Raw genomic sequence first — 20,786 nt, 5'->3', positions numbered from 1 at the left:
TGCAACGCGTAGACGAAGATGGGGGAGCGCCTGGTTGGGTTAGACAGCTGCCACAGCGAGATGATGGACGACACGTTGCGAGTGGTGTGCACGCACGCCAGCATGCGCAGAGAGGAGAAATGGAGGGCGAGAAATGTCATAGGAGAACGGAGAAAAGCAGGAGCAGGCTCCTCGCTGACCGGAGTGCGCGCGCTGCGGTGTTCCAAAGCGTGTTCCCGGCGCCAGCGGCCTGCTACTGCCTGCTTGTTGCCTCCTTCTGCACCGCGTGTTGTTGTCTGGACCTGAAGAGCCGCAGCACGCCAGCGCCTCGTCCCCGTCCAGCACGACGTGCCGGAGAGCCCAGAGCCACCGGCGCAGCCACGGAGCCACCAGGTAGCGATGTGCACGCGCTCGGCCTGATCGACGACGCTGTGCACCATGATGAGCAGCATGCGCAGCCGCGCCAGCTGGTTGTCCACTCTCGTGTGCGCCTCGTACCAGCCCAACGCCGAAGACACGATCCTGGGGCCGAGCCGCCGAGGTCGCCGATCACCGCCGAGAGCGCGTGCTCCCCGAGCTCTTCCGCCTTGTGCTTTATCCCAGCTGACACTGCACATGCTGCTCGCGACTGCGATATCGTCATATCTGGGGTACAATGCATGGTTACGCCTACACTATCTGGTGGATCACGAGAACAGCTAGCCTTGCATCCCTTGCTGCACCATCCACCATCTAAATCTGATCCTGCACCCGGGGGAGCGCCCGAAGTCACCATCACCACTGCTGCATGGAACAGCGCAATGCCACAGCGTGTGAAGGGGAGGAGGGTGCCAGCCACAGCGTGCTCCGCACCGGCTCCCTTGCCACGTTGGCCCCAGCAAGGGGGAGCACATAGAAGATAGAGAAAGATAGGGTCTTTTCTGTAAATGTATGTTAGATTTAAGGAACAAAGAGGTATGGACCTATAGTGAACCACTAAAAAAATTTATAGACAAAAAAATACAGCTTTCAGAGTTGATGGACTTAGATGACAATCCCACGAAAGTTATTGAACCTCTGGTGCATTTTATTCTATTTATTAAACTTCTCGGTGACTAAACAGAGTCAGTGCCAAATGACATAATTCTATGAATAAAACACATTCAGTGCAATTTGGCCAATTGTATATACCAAATAGGACAATCATGTCCGCTTTAGAGCCTGCTTAGTTGCTGGTCATAAAATGCCACATCACAATTGTGGCCGTACTGTAAAAATTTTAACTCTCGTTTGGTTGAGAAACAAGTGTAGGCAATCACAACAAACATTAGTGATAACAAGCTAGATTCCTGTCACACTTTGCAGCGCCGATTTATTGTCTCAACTACAGCCACTCCTAGAGATACATGGCCGGGTAGTACAACTATCTACTCAGAAAGGAGAGAGGAAGATGAAAATCAACTAGCTACATTTTCATCAAGAGCTAATCTCGTTTCCAATGATTCGTATGACTATTTTACACGATCTTTTTTTATTATTTTCTAAGTTATCGGTTAAAAAGAATTGGAGATGCCCTAGACTGTCAGTGGCAGCAGGAGAAAACCATGGTACTGTATAAGTTGGCAAGAACACCGCACCCATGGCCCACACGCAGGGTCAGCGGTCACCACCGGTCCGGTCGCTGAACAGCCACACCCTCCCACTCCCACAGTCCCACCTCGCCGCGGCCCGTCCCTTTCCCCCTTCCGCGTCGCCGTCGCCGCGATCTGGCCGAAGCAAGTTCCCACGCACTCGTTCCTATCCCTTCGCGCCGGCGTGGCTCGCGCAGGGAGCGGAGCTGAGCCACCGCTATCAGATTTCCAGGCCATGATGATTTACCGGTCGCATTCTCACCAACCATCCTTCTCGTCGCCTCGTAGGCTACCAGATCCGCCGCTCGCACCTTTGAATATTTATTTATTGGGGAGGCCGGAGGCGGAGGCGTGGGTTGGAGAGGGGCTCGGATCAGCAGCAGCCGATCAGGAGGCCGGCCGGCCATGGAGGAGGGAGGCGAGCACACGAGTCTTCTGGTCAAGGTACGGCGAACCTGCTGTCGATTAGCCTCCGCCGAATCGGAGCTAGTTCTTGCTTGCTTGCCGCGGAATGGTTTGTTTGCTGGGTTCGGGGATCACGCTCGCCAGGAGCAAAATGCGGGCGGTTTGGATATCCAAGTTTCATTTTTGAGTTTCACAAAGGGGCTATGAGTATAGAACTGTTGAACAAGCTGACGGGCATCTGATCGTGACATGCATGCATAGTGAATTTCTCGTGTCGTGAATATCTATTTGTGTTACTCTGTCGTTGGAAAAACGTTGAATTCTGTAGATCGTGCAGTATGCACAGATGTGTAGTATACATGGAAGTCGTTGCTTGTAAGTTTGGGATCTGAAAATGAGGAGAAATGATTGCAAAATTTCTTGCTTACATTGACTGCACAACTTAGATGATTGGACTTCATTACAGAAAGTTGTCAGATAAACTGTCAAAAAATTGTTTACTGTGGTCTCTCATATGTTAATACCTGGCCTTCCTTCAGGCTGATGCATCATGTCATGGCAAGGAAACACAGAGTCTATTGGAAGCAAATCTAGGGCCACAGCTGAAAAGTAAATGCTCTGACTGGAGAGCACCGGCACTCATCCTGGGTGAGTCATGCTGTGCCAAGTCTAGCTTTTGTTCTGTGCAGTGTCAATATGTTCTTTGAAGCTGTCTGATGACCAACTCGTGTATAGAGCACCTAACACTCTTTTACATTCTTTAGTGTGATTTCTTATGAGATGCTTGTTTGTTTTTTCCTGGCTACTGGTATACAAAGAGTGATAGGTGCTCTACACGTGAGTTGATATTCTTCTATGGTTAGCTGATCCATGGTTTGCCTATCAATTCTAGCCACATTTCCTATAATTAGCCTATTTATGGTTTAACTGATCAATTCTCGGGGTGATATTCTTCTTGATTCTGTGACTATCTGCATTCCTTGATCGGGAGGATGTTAATCAGTTCAAATCCTGCAGGATTGGAATGCTTCGAGAGCATGGCTTTTAATGGCATTGCGACAAACCTAGTTGTGTATCTCCGTTCAGTCCTCCATGGTGGTATTGCTTCCAGTGCATCAACAGTATCTCTTTGGTACGGGACAAGCTTCTTTGTGCCAATGCTTGGAGCCGCCATAGCAGATACTTGCTTGGGAAATTATAAGACCATCCTGATCTCCCTTATCATGTACCTAATTGTAAGATATTTTTTCCTGCTCAGCTGCTTGTTTTTATTCAGCTCTTTTCATTTCAGGTTTGGTAGACTATTTTGGATAAGGATGCGAAGTTTCTCTCTCTATATATGTACAGTAAAATGCCAATGCTGATTGCAGGGAATGGTACTGATTACAGTTGCAACATTTCTGCCTTCTACTTCAATCTTATGCGATGTCAGCTCATGCTTGTCATCAAATGGAACTCAAACCGTGATTTTCTTTGCTGGTTTGTATCTCACTGCTGTTGGATGTGGAGGAGTAAGATCTGCATTGCTTCCATTTGGTGCAAACCAGTTCAACAACGAGAACAATTTAGTAGACATAAAAAGGAGAAGAAATTTCTTCAGTTCATTCTATATATGTGTCATCTTTGGTGTGATTACTTCTGGGACAATTATAGTTTGGGTTCAGGAAAATGTGAGCTGGGCTATAGGATATGGAGTTGCCACTACATGCATAGGTCTTGCTTTGATAGGATTTCTCATGGGAACACCAATATTCCAACAAGATGAGCCTTGTGGTTCTCCAGTGAAGAGTATTTTCCAGGTTATTGTTGCCTCTTTTAGGAACATGACCTTGGAAGTACCTGCTGATAGCTCTCTTCTGTATGAGGTCAGGAGCAACCACATACAAAGGACAATACTTGCTCACTCCGATGATTTTAGGTACATCTTTTTTCTTTACTTACCATGAGACACTTGTATATATGTTTTTTTTCCTGTTTCTCCTGATCATTTTTTAAATCTTCTTGAAACAATCATGCCGCTGCTGGTCAATTGTTGATTTCTTAATGATTTCTGGAGTACCCATCATATATATACTTTCAGGATGTTCAATCTACAAAATGTATATATCTATCTCATGGATCCCATGATTTGAACCTAGTAATAAATAACTGTTCCTGAAACATGAAAACCAATGAGAATTACCTTTTCATTTGGTTGGTGTTCCCAACTTCCCTTTCTATCCTGCACTTATTTAACTGTCTATCTAATTCCATCATTTTGTCTCAGGTTCTTAGATAAGGCAGCAGTTATTTCTGATCCAAGCTTGGTGTATGGAGGGTGTCGAAGCTCATGGAGTTTATGTACGGTTACTGAAGTTGAGGAACTGAAAATACTTATCCGCTTACTCCCAATATGGGTGACTGGAATATTCTTTGCTGCTGCGATCTCTCAAATGCACACCACTTTCATTCAGCAGGGAGCTGTGATGAACACCAAGATTGGTTCCCTGTCCATTCCACCAGCATCCTTGTACTCATTTGAAGTGATATGTGTCACGCTCTGGGTACTTTCTATGAACAAAGTGCTTGTGCCGGCAACCAGAACGTATTTTGCAAATGGAGCAGAGCTCACACAGTTACAGAGGATTGGAATCGGTCGTTTCCTGATGATCTTTGCTATGGCAATGGCCGCACTTCTAGAAACCAAGAGGCTGCAGAGTGTTCAGGAGGGGGAACTGCTAAGCATTGTATGGCAGCTTCCACAGTACTTCGTCATTGCTGGGGCTGAGTGCTTCGCAGTCATCACTCAGCTGGAGTTCTTCCATGGCCAGGCCCCAGACTCCATGAAGAGCATATTAACAGCATTCGCGTTGCTCACCACTGCCCTTGGGAATTACTTGAGCTCAGCTATCATCACGCTCATTGCATGGGTGACCAGGGTATGGCATAGCCCTGGATGGATACCAGATGATCTGAACAAGGGACACCTTGATTACTACTACTGGTGTCTTACAGCCCTCTCGTTGGTGAATTTTGTTGTGTATCTGTATTTTGCTAGTAAATACAAATTGAAGAAAGTTGTTATCTGCTAATACTACTTGTGAAATATCACCATGTGTAACATATGAAATGTTTATTTTTGTTCTTTATATGTATAGCAGTATAGGCCATGGAAGGACCTTATTTCCCCAAAATATCGTCCCTTGTTTTTCTCATAGCGATGTGTAAATGCTAGGAGAAAGATACACATTGTCTGTAGTAACTATTCATTCTCTGTTCTTATGCTGGAGGCATCTGTTGATTGTTTCAGTTATATACGAATGTAATACTGATTTGCTGGTGAAAGAAGTTTGGTGTAACATAATTTTGTTGAAGCATCCAGGATTTTGGAACAAAATCACTATACAATTGAACTATGGTATGACCTGTTGGTGGGACGGTGCTGGTTGTTGATCTTTAAGTTCCTTTTTTTGTTTTGTTAATGAAGATGGAATTGGAGTTCCCTCTCGACAGGGAAGAATGCACTACATGGGAATCTAGTTGATTACTATAATGACATTTTATACTAAGTTTATGACCTTTTTAGCCATTTACTATTTTCTACGTTTCGAAATATAGGTTATTTTAGTTTAGTCATAAATTAAACCTTTTCAGCTTTAGCTAAGATTTGGAAAAATACAACAACATCCACAACATCGAATTAGTTTTTATTAAATTGAAGCTAAATATCTTACCCTTGAAAAAGGGTTAAATTTATGTTAATAGTACATTTTTTTGTTATTGTAGACCCACATTTTAGAAGAGCACGTTAAACTTATGTTAATAGTACATTTAATTGTTATTGTAGACCCACATTTTAGAAGGGCAGCAAAACCTCATCACTAACGATAGTTCTCCTTGAAGCCATCCTGACCGTCCGATCTCAGATCGGCCCTCGACATTACCCTTGGCGCGTTTAGACCTCGGCAGCAGAGACTGCAGAACCGAACATCCCAAGTCCCCCAACCCTTTCCGCTCCCCCGGTCTCCGCCGCTCCAAAATGTGGCGCCGCCAGCTCCTCCGCCGCCTGTTCCCATCTCCGGCCACGGGCGTCACCTCCGCGCCCCCTTCGCCTTTCCTGCGACACCTCTCTACCTCAAGCACCCCGATCCCGACCCCGGCTACTTCCCTCGCCTCCTCCCTCGCGTCGGCGCTCACCGCGCTCTCCACGACCCCGCCGCCATCCACTACCCCGGACGCCTACTTCTCCCTCCACTTCTCCGACGTGCGCCCCACCAACGCGCTCCTCGCCGAGGCGCTCGAGCTCTCCCCGCCCGCCACCTCCCGCGCCGCTGCCGACCTCTTCCGCTTCCTCGTCCGCCGCCGCTCGCTCCACCCATCCGACGGCGCGCTCGCGCCCGTCGTTCGCCACCTCGCTCGTCGCCGCGACTTCCCCGCCGTGCGCGCGCTTATCCAGGAGTTTCCCACCGCTCTCGGGCCCGCCACGCTCGATGCCTATCTCCAGCAGCTCGCCAGAGCCGGGCGCCCAACGGACGCTGTCAAGGTGTTCGACGAATTGCCGGAGCAGCTCCGTAACCGCGAGGCTCTTACTTTGCTGGTCTCCGCCCTTTCTGCCGAGGGCTTCCCCTCGCACGCAGAGCGTGCTGCCAAGAAGGTCGCCAATGAGATCTTCCCAGATGACAATATCTGCACTTTGCTGGTATCTGGCTATGCCAATGCTGGTAAGCTCGACCATGCGCTAAGGTTGATTGGTGAGACACGCAGGGGTGGGTTCCAGCCAGGATTGGTTGCATACAATGCTGTTCTTGATTGTGTCTGCCGGCTCTGTCGCAAGAAGGACCCACTGAGGATGCCTATGGAAGCGGAAAAGTTCTTAGTTGACATGGAAGCCAATGGCATTCCCCGTGATGCAGGGACATTTCGGGTTCTGATCACAAATTTTTGCAAGATCCGCAAGACAGAGGATGCCATGAATCTGTTCCGGCGTATGGGTGAGTGGGGCTGCTCACCAGATGCTGACACGTACTTGGTCCTCATCAGGAGCTTGTACCAAGCTGCCCGGACTTCAGAGGGGGATGAGATGATGACGTGGATGCGGTCTGCAGGATTTGGAGATAAACTTGATAGGAAGGCATACTATGGATTCATCAAGATTTTGTGTGGAATTGAGAGGGTTGAGCATGCTGTCAAGGTATTCCGTATGATGAAGGGTTATGGGCATACTCCTGGAGTAAAATCATATAGCTTGCTCATTGAGAAGCTGGCTAGGCACAATTTAGGGGATCGTTCCAATGCACTGTTCAGGGAGGCAGTTGCACGTGGTGTACCTGTGGCACAAGGAGAGTATAATATTGACAAAAGGTATGTCAAAGCAAAGAAGGAGAAGAAGGTGAAGAAGAGGCTGACTTTGCCGGAGAAGATGAGGTTGAAGAGCAAGAGGTTATACAAGCTCAGAATGAGCTTTGTCAAGAAGCCCAAGCGTCGAATGATCCGGGGTTAAGCATAATTTTAGGTATTCTCATAGTCATGCTGATTTCATTACTCGTTCCGTCGTTCGTAATACTATCTTGGCTTCAGCATTTGCCATGTCGATGGTGATCTTTTCTGAGAACCAGTTCGTCATTCCTTGTTAATCATTTTGTCCTGCGCTGCTGCCACTATATCTTACTTCATTGGACTTGAATTATAGATGCACAATAAAATCTTTTTTCCCCAAAGGTTCCAGTATGCAGATTCAAAACTCTGTTTAGAATATATTCTATGACACCATTATAGTTAGATGCTTATCAAGACTAGTTTCTCCATGAATGTGTATAAGACAAGTTATAAGGAAAAACGTACCAGTAGATGTTCATTATGATGCTGAATACAATAAAATCTAGGAAGGTTTTTATTTTTTTTAATGAGGGAATTTAGCATGTATTTGTCTAAAGTGGGTAGTTTCACTTGAATTATATTGCTCAGCTCGTATGATCGTATCAATTTTTTCTGATCCAGTAACCACTAACCAGTAGATCATCCATGAATTCATTATAGCATTTAAATGAGTGTAGTTTCATAGGAATTTTTAGGTGCCCCCAACATTGCTTTCTCATGTTTTTTTTTTGTCAAACTGGCTATTTTGTTGTTTGTTTAATCTTCTGAAGCAGTTGCATAGATAATAAATATTAAATATTGGCACATTCAAAACGATTTGTGGTAATCCTTGCATCTCTGTGTGTGTGTGTGTGTGTGTGTGTGTGTTTTGGGTGCGTTGTACTTTAATCTCTCGTCTTCTTAATGCAATGACATGTAGCTTTCCTGCGTATTTGAGAAGAAAAAAAACAATTTGTGGTCTGCAAATACTTGGTAAAATAAATACTAGAAATTTCATGAAAACCAAGATGCACTACTTACAAACACTAAAATTCCTGGATCACTCCTTTGTTAGGACTGGATGATGATAGAATGTGTATATATATCATATATGCAAAGCCTATACATCAATATCAAAAGCTTAACTTGCTTTCATGTTCCCTGTCCATTGTTACCTGGCTCTCTGCCTCCATAAAGCTAGTAGAAATTGGAATTTCTTATTCCTCTTTGTTTTGTGCAATCCATTCTGCTGCAGAATAATTCATGTGAACACTGCAGCTACATTTTTTTAGAAAATCTTTTTTTTTTACTTTACTTTATGGACCTTTCACTATGAAAGTAAAGCTGCTGTGATCAGGTTCTCGCACCAGTCTCAAATACGAGTTCCAAATAACTTCCTGTTATGTGTTGCTAAGGTTGCACTGATGCATAGTCTCTTACTATCATGCTGATGTTTTGATACATATACGCATGACCAGAGCATACTCCATATTGCAGGAGTGGTATCCATTTTTTAAGCTCCCGTTTGGCACCAGAGCATATTCGGCATAGCATATTAGAATTTACTGAGCCCCACCACTACTACAAGTCTACATGTAGGCTCCAACTTTCTGTATTGTATCATATCATGAGCTTGGCTTACAAATTTGGCTTCTTAGTTCTTATCATCCATTGTTGAACATATGGAATATGATGTGGTCATGCAACATCTTCCTTGCTCTTAAGTTTGAGCATCCTTTATGGAATTGTTTAGTGTTAGAACATTTACCATGTTTGTGAAGTTGAGAGCCATCAACACATATGTGTAACTGTTTGGTAGAGGCAACACTACTATGGGTCCACTGGTGGCTGTAAATTACGAGATAAATGGAAATCATATAATATGCTAGAGGCCACTATCATTATCAGTGATTTTCCCAATCATCTCATCTGTTACATTCCAGTTTGACCCAATTTTGTGCACACAACATGATGCCTCACACTGAGAAATCAAGGATTTAAAAGTTTGTGCTTTTTGCTGAAAATGTTTTCTTTTGTAAACTGCCTGCACGTCTTTCTGCAACTGTGGTACTAATGGTTTGTAATCATGTATCAGTTTGGTTGGAGCGGATGATCATGGGAATGGACACCACCAGATCCATTTATAACCCGGAAGATCAGAAAATTGTTGTCCACACAGGAAGACCAGAAAATTGTTGTCTCTGATTTGTGGCTGTCCTTTTGAGTGGATATGCAACATCATTTTTCGAATGGGAGAGCTCAGTACGGTTTCATTTCTTTTTGGGCAGGGTTGATGGCCTGGTGACTCCGGTGATGTTTAGTGCAACACCTTGCATTCCATTATAGCACAAATAATGTACCATGTCACTTAATTTAATTTACACTTCTGGTGATGTTCTGTACACCCTAGTTTTTCATACAAAGCGTTGGAAGTCTGCCACAACTCGTCCAAAACTAACTAGACCACCTCTTGCTGAAGACGTTTGCTGTTTCCCTGTTTCCCGCACTTCTATGAGCGAAGATGTAATTTTTAATGTTCTCGAGTGCATGAGACTTCTACATGAGCATCGATTTTCACTCACTGAGAAAGTGACAATCGATAGGTGTATGTTTCTCCACACCTGCTTATTCATACGCGTCAAGTCACGGTGCGATGAGTACAGTATGAGAGGGCAAGCCGCACGTGCGCGGCAGCTCGACAGATGGGCGCAACCAAGCACAAGGATAAAGGCACCTGCATCCTGCAGTAGTAGAGTGGAGCTGTGGGAGGCTAAGGGGGTGTTTGGTTTCAGGGATTATTTTTTAGTCCCGGTCACATTGGATGTTTGGACACTAATTTAGAGTATTAAATATATTTTAATTACAAAACTAATTACATAGATGGAGACTAATTTGCGAGACGAATCTATTAAGCCTAATTAGTGCATGATTTGACAATGTGGTGCTACAGTAAATATACTCTAATGATGAATTAATTAGGCTTAATAGATTCGTCTCGTAAATTAGTCTCCATCTATGTAATTAGTTTTGTAATTAGAATATATTTAGTACTCTAAATTAGTATCCAAACATCTGATGTGACAGGGACTAAAAATTAGTCCCTGAACCAAACACCCCCTAAGGCTGTCCGCACTGCGGACCTGCAAACCGGCCGGTACGCCAGGCGTAGCGTGCGCGCGCCTAGAGGTGCACTGTGCACGCACGCTAAACACTGTAGCAGGAGAGAGAGAGTTAGGGAGAGAGAGAAGGGGGAGTGAGGGAAATAAAATATAGAATAGTGGGTATAGAGTATGGCATAGAGATAATATGGGTGCGGGAGAAATAGATATAGAGTAGAGAATCTTGATGACTAGAATATAATATTCCTTTTTAGAGATGGAAATAGAGGTGGACGAATGTAAAGGCTTCACAGGCGCACAGCAAGAGGGTGAAGGAGACTGGGTGTGGAATTTAAAAAAAAAATGAAGAAGAGAGCAGGAGAAGCCCGCACACAACACAATCCGCAGCAGAGAAGTGCAGAAGAGAATTCAGATTAAACCCAAGGTGTCGTCGCCTTCGTCCTCTCCCTCCTCCTGAAGTCCTGATGTCGACGTCCAGTCGTCCACCCTCTCCTCGATTTCCCTTTTCGGTATTTGAAATATAAATCGCCAGCAATTCTGTACGCAATACGTTGAGTGGAAAGATCGTATGCAGTACGTGTGCGTGCGCCTGCGCTTTCTTGCTTCACCTGCTCTCCTACGTAGAATGTGACCCAGCGATGCATCACGGCGGCCGGCTTTATGGAGCGTCACGGACCGAGGCCGTATTCCTGAGCTGCGTACGTGTCGCTAGAGATTACGAGCTCGGCCCCTGCCGCCGCCCCTCTGAGCAAGAGGGTGTCCGCACCTCTTCGCTTCGACATATCAGTCGGAAGAAAACGGTACGGATATTTTTCGATCGTATTTGAAACTGAATTCGTTTAGAGGAGTTGGGATCTGTCTGTATCTGAGTCCGGATATCCAACATCTGATATCGTATCCATATCCGAATACTCAAATCGTATATTTATGATGTCGATATCCAATCGTATTATATTTGACATAGTTGATACTATCCGTATTCGAATCCAAATCCAGACAGAAATATGAAAACAAATGTAATATCCGTCCGTATCTAATCCGTTTTCATCCCTAGTCTTACTTGTCAGCCAAAGTATATTTTTCTAAACCAACGAACCAGTATTAAGCGGTTTATTAGCAGCAGAAACCGTCGCAGAGTCGCACGCTTGCGGCGGGATACATCGGCAGCCACGCCATGCTACAGCTCCTGCTCACGGGCTTCTGTCCCATCGTCGTTGACCCGGAGCGTCCTGGACGTCGACGATGATCCCTGCCTCTCGTCGCGATTTGGGGCGGGGCCGCGCTGTCCCTCACCTCTGGATACGCCACAAGCCCGTCTTCGGTGACCGTAATGCCACCTGGAAAGCGGCCTGGCTGCCGGTGCGGCCCGTCACACACGCTAGTACAGTACTACTACTACTTGGGAAAGGGCTTCGTTGTTGGCAGCTCTGTCTGGTCGTCTTCCTGGTGGACAAAGCCGCGTTTTTCCACGGCCACCGTCCCCAACATTCGTCGATTCCAACCCCGCCTCGCCACCTCTCCGAGTTTTCAATGGTCCAAACCCACGCAGGCCGCAGTCGTCTTTTCCTCCCGACCCGCGTTTCTTTATATCTCCCCCAAATTCCACCACCACCAACCTCCCTCTCCGTCCTCTCCCACCACCGCCCCTCCGCCGCCGCCTGCTGTTCCATGAAGGACGACTAATCCATCCATCGCTCCGCTGCTCAGCTATGGCGCAGTTCGCGGTGCGGTCGCTGCTGCTGTCCTTGCTCCTGGTCTCGCCAGCTTTGGCTTCGCCCGGTATCGCGAAGCTCAACTCGTCGTCACCCCTCTTTGGCATCGAGTTCCCGCCGTTCAACACCGCCGTCGCCGTCACCGGCTGCGACAGCAAGCTGGCTGCAGCCGAGGCGGCGGTGGGTGAGCAGAAGCAGCCGGCGAGCCCGTCCCCGTCGCTGAAGCTGCACATGAACCGCCGCACCACCTCGGCGGGCGGGACACGGAAAGAGTCCTTGTTAGATTTGGCCAACAAGGACGCCGTCCGCATCGAGACGATGCACCGGAGAGCGGCGCGCTCCGGCGGGGACCGGACGCCGGGGTCTTCGTCTCCTCGGCGGGCGCTGTCGGAGCGGATGGTGGCGACGGTGGAGTCCGGCGTGGCGGTCGGGTCCGGCGAGTACCTGATGGACGTCTACGTCGGCACGCCGCCGCGGCGTTTCCGGATGATCATGGACACCGGCAGCGACCTCAACTGGCTGCAGTGCGCGCCGTGCCTGGACTGCTTCGAGCAGCTTGGCCCCGTGTTCGACCCCGCCGCGTCCTCCTCCTACCGCAACGTCACCTGCGGCGACCAGCGCTGCGGCCTCGTGGCGCCGCCGCCCGAGGCGGCGCCGAGGGCGTGCCGCCGCCCCGGGGAGGACTCCTGCCCCTACTACTACTGGTACGGGGACCAGTCCAACACCACGGGCGACCTGGCGCTGGAGTCCTTCACGGTCAACCTCACGGCCCCCGGCGCGTCCCGCCGCGTGGACGGCGTCGTGTTCGGGTGCGGGCACTGGAACCGCGGCCTCTTCCACGGCGCGGCGGGCCTGCTGGGCCTCGGCCGGGGCCCGCTGTCGTTCGCGTCCCAGCTCCGCGCCGTGTACGGCCACACCTTCTCCTACTGCCTGGTGGAACACGGCAGCGACGTCGCCAGCAAGGTGGTGTTCGGGGAGGACGACGCCTTGTCGCTGGCGGCGGCGCATCCGCAGCTCAATTACACGGCGTTCGCGCCCGCGTCGTCGCCGGCGGACACGTTCTACTACGTGAAGCTCAAGGGCGTGCTGGTCGGCGGTGAGCTGCTCAACATCAGCTCGGACACGTGGGATGTGGGCAGCGAGGGCGGATCCGGAGGCACCATAATCGACTCCGGCACCACGCTGAGCTACTTCGTGGAGCCGGCGTACCAGGTGATCCGGCAAGCCTTCATCGATCGCATGAGCAGGTCATACCCTCTGGTCCCGGACTTCCCGGTGCTGAGCCCGTGCTACAACGTGTCCGGCGTGGAGCGGCCGGAGGTGCCGGAGCTGTCGCTGTTGTTCGCCGACGGTGCCGTGTGGGACTTCCCCGCGGAGAACTACTTCATCCGGCTGGAGGACGGCATCATGTGCCTGGCGGTCCTGGGCACCCCGCGGACCGGCATGTCCATCATCGGTAACTTCCAGCAGCAGAACTTCCACGTCGTCTACGACCTGCACAACAACCGGCTGGGCTTCGCGCCGCGGCGGTGCGCCGAGGTGTAGCCGCCGGCGAGGCCTGCCTGAGAGGACCAACGATTCGAGCTCAGTCCTCGGCTTGATTGATTGGATTGGGAGGCAAATTGGGTGTAGAAAATTTCGGACGGTGGCACGTACGCAAGCTCTAGCACAAAGGTTTTATTTTTTTGCACTTATTATATTGTCTCCAAGGAGAGAAGGTTAGGAATATTCTAGTACTAGGATCATATCGGTGTGTTATAACGGGAAAATATTCCATGGCTCCATGTCCAATGACCATTTGATCACCCAAATTCTAGAAATTGTAAGTTGTAGATCAAGAATGTATAGTGCACACAAACTTCTTCTTTTTCCAAGTAATTGCTCATGAACATGTGATGTACAACAACAGAATAGATTTGATCTTTAAAAGGAGCATGCACAGATTGTTCTTGTATCGAATATTATGAATTATAAGATAGGAGGTACGACATATGGAAAAAGATATTTCAAAACTATCTACACAGTCCAAAGAACTTGATAAATAATTCCTTATGGAGCCTGTGCAATTTTCTTCTTCCATTTGGTGTAGTTGATAAATAAATCCTTTCGTAGCCGGTGCAATTTTCTTCTTTCATTTGGTGCAATTAGTGTTCAAAAATAAATCCTATCACTATTAGGGTTCGAAGACCAGGTAACTCTTTCAACCGTAGAAATTTCATCAACATCCTTGAGGTAGTTCACACAAGGGAAAAGGGATGTGAATCCTCTCTAGGAGATTGCTCACAAGAGACTCAAACTCATTTCTGATTAAGGATGACAACGGGACGGTTTTGGGTTGGATACCCACGGGTTTCGGGTCGCGCGGGTTCGGGGATGATTTCTCACCCACGGTTTTCGGTTTCGGGGCCCCGAAACATATCGGATTCGGTTTCGGGTTGGTTTTCCACCCGTGGATATCCAATGAATATCCGAAATAAATCATTCGAAATTAAAACTCATGTGTTTATAATATGCTAATAATAACTTGTTTACTTAGATTATTAAATTTATTCTAAGTTGACTCATGAAAATATTTATTATTTGTTACGTCTTGTTTATACACGTGAATATGTGTGTATATATCATGCATATGTTTATAGAAAGTCCTTATTGCTCTTACTATTTTGCCATACAAAGCGGGTTTCGGACATCCGCGGGTTTGGTTTTGGGAACGGATTATCACCCGAATCGATGTTCGGTACGGTTTCGGGTTTGGGTGCACAGAGACTCCACCCGATCCGAATCCGTCCTGTTGCCATTCCTATTTCTGATCAAGGTCATGTTCAAGTGCTTTCCACCAGAAACATGATGTAGATTTCAGTCTGCATAGCAGAGGAAAACTAAACATTAGCCTTCTGAGGCTCTCCTAAGCTTCTGCACTGCTAACTTGTCCTCGCTCATACTCAGGGCCTGTTTGAAACAAGGGAAAATTTTTCTACGTTTTTTCTGTGAAATTGAACCGATTCCTATGAAATTACTACGCAATTAGTACGAAATTCCTACGTCCCAAGCAGTGCACCATAAAAATCTGCGCCACCAAAGAAAGTATCACCATTGGTTGCGACACCCATTTCAACATCTGCGTAGAGAATCTGTATAAGGTATGCGAAGAAAATTACCTCAAAACTCCATTTGAAAACTCAAGAACCGACACATTCAGGAGGTACATTGCATGCACCAAACCCTGGTTTTGTCAATACCATATGTTTTTTTAAACTAGGTAGCGTACCCGTGCGTTGTTACGGGACAACTAAATCTTTTATACTAAAAACACATGGATCACACGATAAGATAACAATACTGTTAAATTAAATACTGACGTTAAAGTGACATTTAATTTAAAAAGTAAAGTTCGTGAAATTAACACAGTCACGGAGAGCGCGACGTTGCAGACTCACAAACTCTACTGTATAGACTTTTTCGTGATACGGCTAAGATAATATTTTATATCGGCAGAAAGATTTCTCCGATATCTATTTCTTTCATACGCCAATAAATCCATAAATAAGTTCCGCTGCATCTCCATATAATCCTGTACACACAGGTTCGAGTATATATGCAAATATTAGTGCCTGTCACATGGATAATACTGCGTGTCTTAAAAAATCTCTCATAAAATCTTAAAACAAAGTATGTTATACTCACCGTATAAATATGTGTGGCTTTAGGACTATTCCACACAGACATATATTGTAGAATAAGATATCTACTTGAGTGTCTGTTTCAAGATGTTGAATTAGGTATTGTAATTCTTAATTTCGACATATTTTCAGGTCAAGGCAACCAATGGTGACACTTTTCTTAGTGATGCATAATTTTATGGTGCACCTCTTGACTATCTGAGTAAGGACAAGTTAGCACCGCAAAGGCTCAGAAAAGCTGCTGAGAAGACCAAAGTTGAGTTTTCCTCCACTATGCATACTAAAACCTACCTCCCCGTTTATCATTGTCGATGCTTTTGATGCAAAGCAATTCAACATTACCATGATCAAATATAAGTTTGAGTCTAGAGTGAGCAATCTTATAGAGGGGCCCTCATCCTTTATGTGATCTGCCTCAAGGATATTGGTATCTCTACCCTACATCGTTCTCTTCAGCAATCAATTGGTATAATTTCTAGGGTTGAAGGAGTTGTCTGGTCTTTGGAGGAAGCCTTGTACGATTGTTGCATGTCGCGCGTCGGATCACACGGAGGCAGGACGATGGACCCATGTTGGAATGTCACATAAAAAGTGTCCACGTTTTGTCCACGATTTATTTCCCATGAATACATGCAGGTACTATGATAACACTAACTACACCAAATGAAATATTAGAGAGAATTTGCATAGCCTCCAAAATGATTTATTTATTAAGTTCTTTGGACTCTACAGGTAGTTTTGAAATATCTATTTGCATGTCTTACCTCGTATCCTAATTCAAAATTTTGTAGTTTAATTTGAATATTTAGGTGATTGTATATATATAATATTCAATACAAGAATAATCTATGCATGATCTTCTTGGAAGATTTCTACAATGTAAAGACATCTTCGTTTTTCGTGCATGCGCGTGCTAACGCTACGATAAAAACAAAAGGACAATATATCAATTAAAAAATAAAGCAAAACTCATGCTCAAAGTCAAAGAGATAAATTATGGATGCTTGAACTTTGTCATCCATTATCTATCAGCGTGCCTATAAAATAGACTGAATAAACAATTAAACATAGATAGAAAACTAAATTAATGAAAGGATCATTGCAAGACATCAATCATCTCATAGCTTCGGACAATATCGCAAAGCTACTAAAAACTGTAACCGTGTCCTCACCTCAAACATTGTTCATATAAATGGATTACAATGAAAATAGAAGCAAATGTTAATACACATGGAAATAAACGCACAAGTAGAGCAAATAATGCCATTTCAGGGGAAATTTTTCGGTGTAAACTTCAAACAATATCACAAGGAAAACTATTTTCTCAAGTTTTGTCCACCTTATAACACACGTGTACCATACAAATTTATTCACGAAAAAAGGATTACATACACACATTCAATAAAATTATGTTTCACAAGAAAAGTATAAGAATGATTGAGAAAACAAGTGTGTTCTATCCCTACGCCTTGGAGCGGACTTGGTACCACTGTCGCTTCTGATTCGGCATAGCTTCAATGTTCACGGTCATCCGCAACAACTGCACCCTTGGGCTCATCTCTCCACCTCCTCCGTGTTGTCCATCATGTGGGTTCTCCATCTTTTCATTTACAAGTTTTTGACCTTTCTGCACTTGAGTTAGTATGTTAATAATAGGAAGTTCAGACTCTTATGTGAAAACACAAAGTACCACATGTATCCAGTTTCTCTTTGTTTTTCATTCTTATTATGTTCATATGTGAAATAGTAACAGCAGGATTGCACCCCAAATAGCAACGGATGATAGACAAGAAATCTAAAATTCTAGGAAGAACTGCTATAGTTTTTTTCCTTCGTCAAGTCACATCTATCATGCCAGCAATACATAATGAATTCAAGTACTTGCTATAGTCCTTTCAGCCCACTTTTGAAAGTTCCCAGCCCTCCCTCGGTTGCCAGCAAGGATTTGACTTTTAACAACTACGGACCATGTATCATTTAAGTAAAGCTTTGGTCTGCCTCGAAAAGCATATTTATGATCAAGCTCTGCCAATTGCAAATTATAAAGAAAACGGTTAACCATTCTGAAATACATATATATGAGATGTGCATGGAGGTCAACACACCTGAATCATACTGGTTATCATGTTAAAGCATGAATGGATTTTTTGTTCCTTTATTAGCCATATATCCTGGTATCTCAACAATTAGCATATCATATGGAATCCAAAAATATTTTGGACCAGTGAGATATAGAAGCACGAAGGGCGGGCCTGGTGCAAGCGGTAGAGTCTTACCGCATATGACCGGAAGGTCTCGGGTTCGAGTCGTTGTCTTCTTTTTTTTTTTTTAGATATAGAAGCATCTAGTTATCTATAGTAGGTAGTCTCTGATGTACAATAAAAAAGGGCGTACCCAGTGCAGAGAGCTCCCGCTTTGTGCGGGGTCTAGGGAAAGGTGTTAGTGGCAAGCCTTACCCTCGCCTGTGCAATGCGAGGATACCGCAACTCGAACCCGGGACCTTCCGGTCACAGGCGGTAAGACTCTACCGCTTGCACTAGGCCCGCCCTTCCCCAGGCAAAATAAGACGAGCAAAAAATAGCATGAATGGAACAGGTAGTCAGATAGGTCTTGTGACAGTTGCTCAATAGAGAGGTTAATCATTCATGCATCGCCAATACTTCACTAACACAACCGTACTTATATCCAATACTTTCTCTACATTACCATAGTGTTGTTTTTCAAAATCCTGTATCGCCATAACCGGTATCCCACGTCGATGATACATGGTTAATCAGTATTAGACTAAGTAGCAGACTATAGAGGGAAGAGTACAATAGATACTGTCAGAGGCAAACCAAAGAGCGTAAGAAGGGCAGAATAGAGAAGAAAAGATAAGAAGTAGCAAAAAAGCAGCACAGCAATTGAAGCAAACACGAGCATAAGAGAACTTGAAGAGATTACAGGAGGTAGAGAAGCAATAGGAGAGGAAGAGAAGTGAAATAAGTAAAGTGCCTTGGGTCTGGAGAGAGACGATAGCAACAGAAGATATGAACTTCGATTAAGAGAGAAAATTAGGCAAGAGGTGGAGGAGGCTCTGACAGAGTTTAAGGCGGAATAGATTAATCTAGTGTTTGATCTCACAGATGAGCCGACCCTCATATATATAGGTCAGCTGCTTGATAATTCAATCAAGCCAACTAACTTATCTCTAGTAAACCTTCTCAAACTAACTCAATTAAACCTTCTGATCATGTCGCCTAAGACATCAGTAGGTGCAGCCATAGGAGTCCACAACAACAGCGAACTAAGGGCAACTATCAGCTGGAGACGATGGGAACTTAGGCCCTCAAGGCAGCAAGGTTGAGATCGATAGAGTAACATTGGGGGAATAAGGAATATCCAAATATGATCACCAAGAAGTTTAACGATGTACAATCAATAAGCAATATCCTAACTTTGTTTCTGAAAGGAGGTGCACATCCTAACAACGATATGTAAAAAATCCATACCGCATAATATGCCTTCTTTATATCCGGTGCAGAAGCATCCTTGCTTACTCCAAGCACATCGTAGAAATCCCTTGCATACACCCGCCTTGTGGCTAGCATCACAGGAACATAGAAGTTTTAATTACAGGCACACAGTTAATAGGAAGCATGTCTGAAACTTAAAAAACGGCAGTAAGAAGCAAACCTAAGTGCCAACTTAGAGCACTTTGCTATCTATTTTTCTTCGTTTGCACCGGCGATATCATCGACAGTGATGGGGGACAACACAGTGCTGCCATGGTTGCGATGGATGCGGTGGAGGTGAAGACTTCGTCAAATTTGATTTAATTTTCTTTTCTGGCATTGGCATGGTCTCTCCTGTATTGGTTATTGTTTTCCTTAATATAATTCAGGTATAAGATACTCTAGGGTGTCTTTTTGCCAAAAAAAAAAAAGAGCAAAGAAAAATAGCTTCAGTAACTGCCGAAGTCAATCCTGTTATTTATTTATTTGTTGAGTTATCTTGGTACCTCATTTTTTTATAATGAGTACCCCATGTCTGAGGACAAACGCTCCTCTTTTCTCCTTTGTATAGATGCATTTTCTTAGTTTTCTGGTTGCCAAGTGGCTCTCTCAGCCTCTTGGGTGGTAGCTTTGATCTATTGAACAGAATACAGGGTATAAGAGTTGTCAGTTTTATCTAAAATCTAAGTCCATGGCTATAAAAAAAACATTAATCTGTTACATCCCTTTCTCAGTTGTATACCAGCATAAACAGTTTTTTTTGGCAGATTTGTCATATCTCTGGAATATAAAGTAGCAAAAATCATTCTTTATACGGGTTGTCAATTACAAATCAAACAGTGTGAACTTCTACGTAACTTGTATGCCATCTACTAAGATTTATGCAGATAAAGAACCTGCATGTCATCTACTAAGATTTGTGCAGATAAAGAAATATAATTTTTGAACATGTTTGACTAATTTGACAAAGCTAAAGTGCACCAATAGGGAAGGAAACCTCTTAGATTTTCTCCTCGACTCGATGGCCTGCAGAGCAGTAAAACAGTTGGAAACCTATTTGGACTTAGCTGTTTAAGCGAGCAAAAAATGATTAAGGTGGCTGCACATCCATGCTTATAAATTTGAAGTACAATATATCATAAATATAAAAATGGCATACTGATTGAAGATGCTTTCCAATGCTATCCTGAAAGCACCCATCCCATAGCACCATTCTTGACATATCACCTTACCTTGTATTCAAGATCATCAAAGATGTTTATAGATCACACATTAAGATATTATGTGAAAATGAAACAGATGAAGCCTAAGAAGGCTTTCTATTAGTGAAGCACATACATGAAAGAGGCGGGGGAGATTCGGACGGTGCTGGGATGGGGAGCGGGGAGTTGCGCACACGTCAGGGCGCACATGTCGGCTCACCGATTCACGGGGAGGAGCGTCCGTATCGCAG

General features: G+C 45.1%; 3 protein-coding genes and 1 long non-coding RNA gene across 7 annotated transcripts; 3 read left to right on the top strand and 1 right to left on the bottom strand.

Moving 5' to 3' along the window:
• The first annotated feature begins 1,671 nt into the window (after positions 1-1,671).
• On the top strand, positions 1,672-5,321 carry LOC136547178 (protein NRT1/ PTR FAMILY 8.3-like). The gene is made up of 5 exons (XM_066539147.1): positions 1,672-2,033; positions 2,534-2,642; positions 3,012-3,229; positions 3,365-3,912; positions 4,261-5,321. Exons 1-5 carry the CDS (start codon positions 1,995-1,997, stop codon positions 5,063-5,065), a joined length of 1,719 nt encoding a protein of 572 aa, XP_066395244.1. The 5' UTR covers positions 1,672-1,994; the 3' UTR covers positions 5,066-5,321.
• A 635-nt stretch (positions 5,322-5,956) lies between these two features.
• On the top strand, positions 5,957-9,889 carry LOC136547177 (small ribosomal subunit protein mL104 (rPPR9)-like). Its single transcript, XM_066539146.1, has 2 exons — positions 5,957-7,485; positions 9,424-9,889. The coding sequence occupies exon 1, from the start codon at positions 6,013-6,015 to the stop codon at positions 7,471-7,473; it is 1,461 nt and encodes a 486-aa protein (XP_066395243.1). The 5' UTR covers positions 5,957-6,012; the 3' UTR covers positions 7,474-7,485; positions 9,424-9,889.
• A 1,824-nt stretch (positions 9,890-11,713) lies between these two features.
• Positions 11,714-14,176, top strand: LOC136547176 (aspartic proteinase nepenthesin-1-like). The gene has a single exon (XM_066539145.1). It carries the CDS (start codon positions 12,157-12,159, stop codon positions 13,702-13,704), a length of 1,548 nt encoding a protein of 515 aa, XP_066395242.1. The 5' UTR covers positions 11,714-12,156; the 3' UTR covers positions 13,705-14,176.
• A 3,040-nt stretch (positions 14,177-17,216) lies between these two features.
• Positions 17,217-20,672, bottom strand: LOC136547175 (uncharacterized). 4 transcript variants are annotated; one of them, XR_010781499.1, is made up of 5 exons: positions 20,493-20,672; positions 20,331-20,400; positions 19,515-19,968; positions 19,331-19,422; positions 17,217-17,466 (listed from the first exon to the last, which is right to left on the bottom strand). It is a non-coding gene; the product is annotated as an uncharacterized lncRNA (long non-coding RNA). The 4 variants fall into 4 exon arrangements; XR_010781498.1 differs by lacking the exon at positions 20,331-20,400 and having other exon boundaries at positions 20,493-20,671; XR_010781500.1 differs by lacking the exons at positions 20,331-20,400; positions 20,493-20,672 and having other exon boundaries at positions 19,515-19,743; positions 19,840-20,077.
• Positions 20,673-20,786: the final 114 nt, after the last annotated feature.

The sequence above is a fragment of the Miscanthus floridulus genome, chromosome 3, assembly GCF_019320115.1.
Source record: "Miscanthus floridulus cultivar M001 chromosome 3, ASM1932011v1, whole genome shotgun sequence".
NCBI lineage: Eukaryota > Viridiplantae > Streptophyta > Magnoliopsida > Poales > Poaceae > Miscanthus > Miscanthus floridulus.
This window is presented reverse-complemented; position numbering and strand designations above follow the sequence as displayed.

What these genes read in the sequence shown, in the direction of transcription:
- LOC136547178 (XM_066539147.1), top strand. Translation starts at nt 1,995, where the DNA reads ATGGAGGAGGGAGGCGAGCACACGAGTCTTCTGGTCAAG. An exon ending in CCCTTATCATGTACCTAATT is followed by an intron (nt 3,230 to 3,364) that starts GTAAGATATTTT and finishes TGCTGATTGCAG; the next exon opens with GGAATGGTACTGATTACAGT. An exon ending in GCTCACTCCGATGATTTTAG is followed by an intron (nt 3,913 to 4,260) that starts GTACATCTTTTT and finishes ATTTTGTCTCAG; the next exon opens with GTTCTTAGATAAGGCAGCAG.
- LOC136547177 (XM_066539146.1), top strand. Translation starts at nt 6,013, where the DNA reads ATGTGGCGCCGCCAGCTCCTCCGCCGCCTGTTCCCATCTCCGGCCACG.
- LOC136547176 (XM_066539145.1), top strand. Translation starts at nt 12,157, where the DNA reads ATGGCGCAGTTCGCGGTGCGGTCGCTGCTGCTGTCCTTGCTCCTGGTC.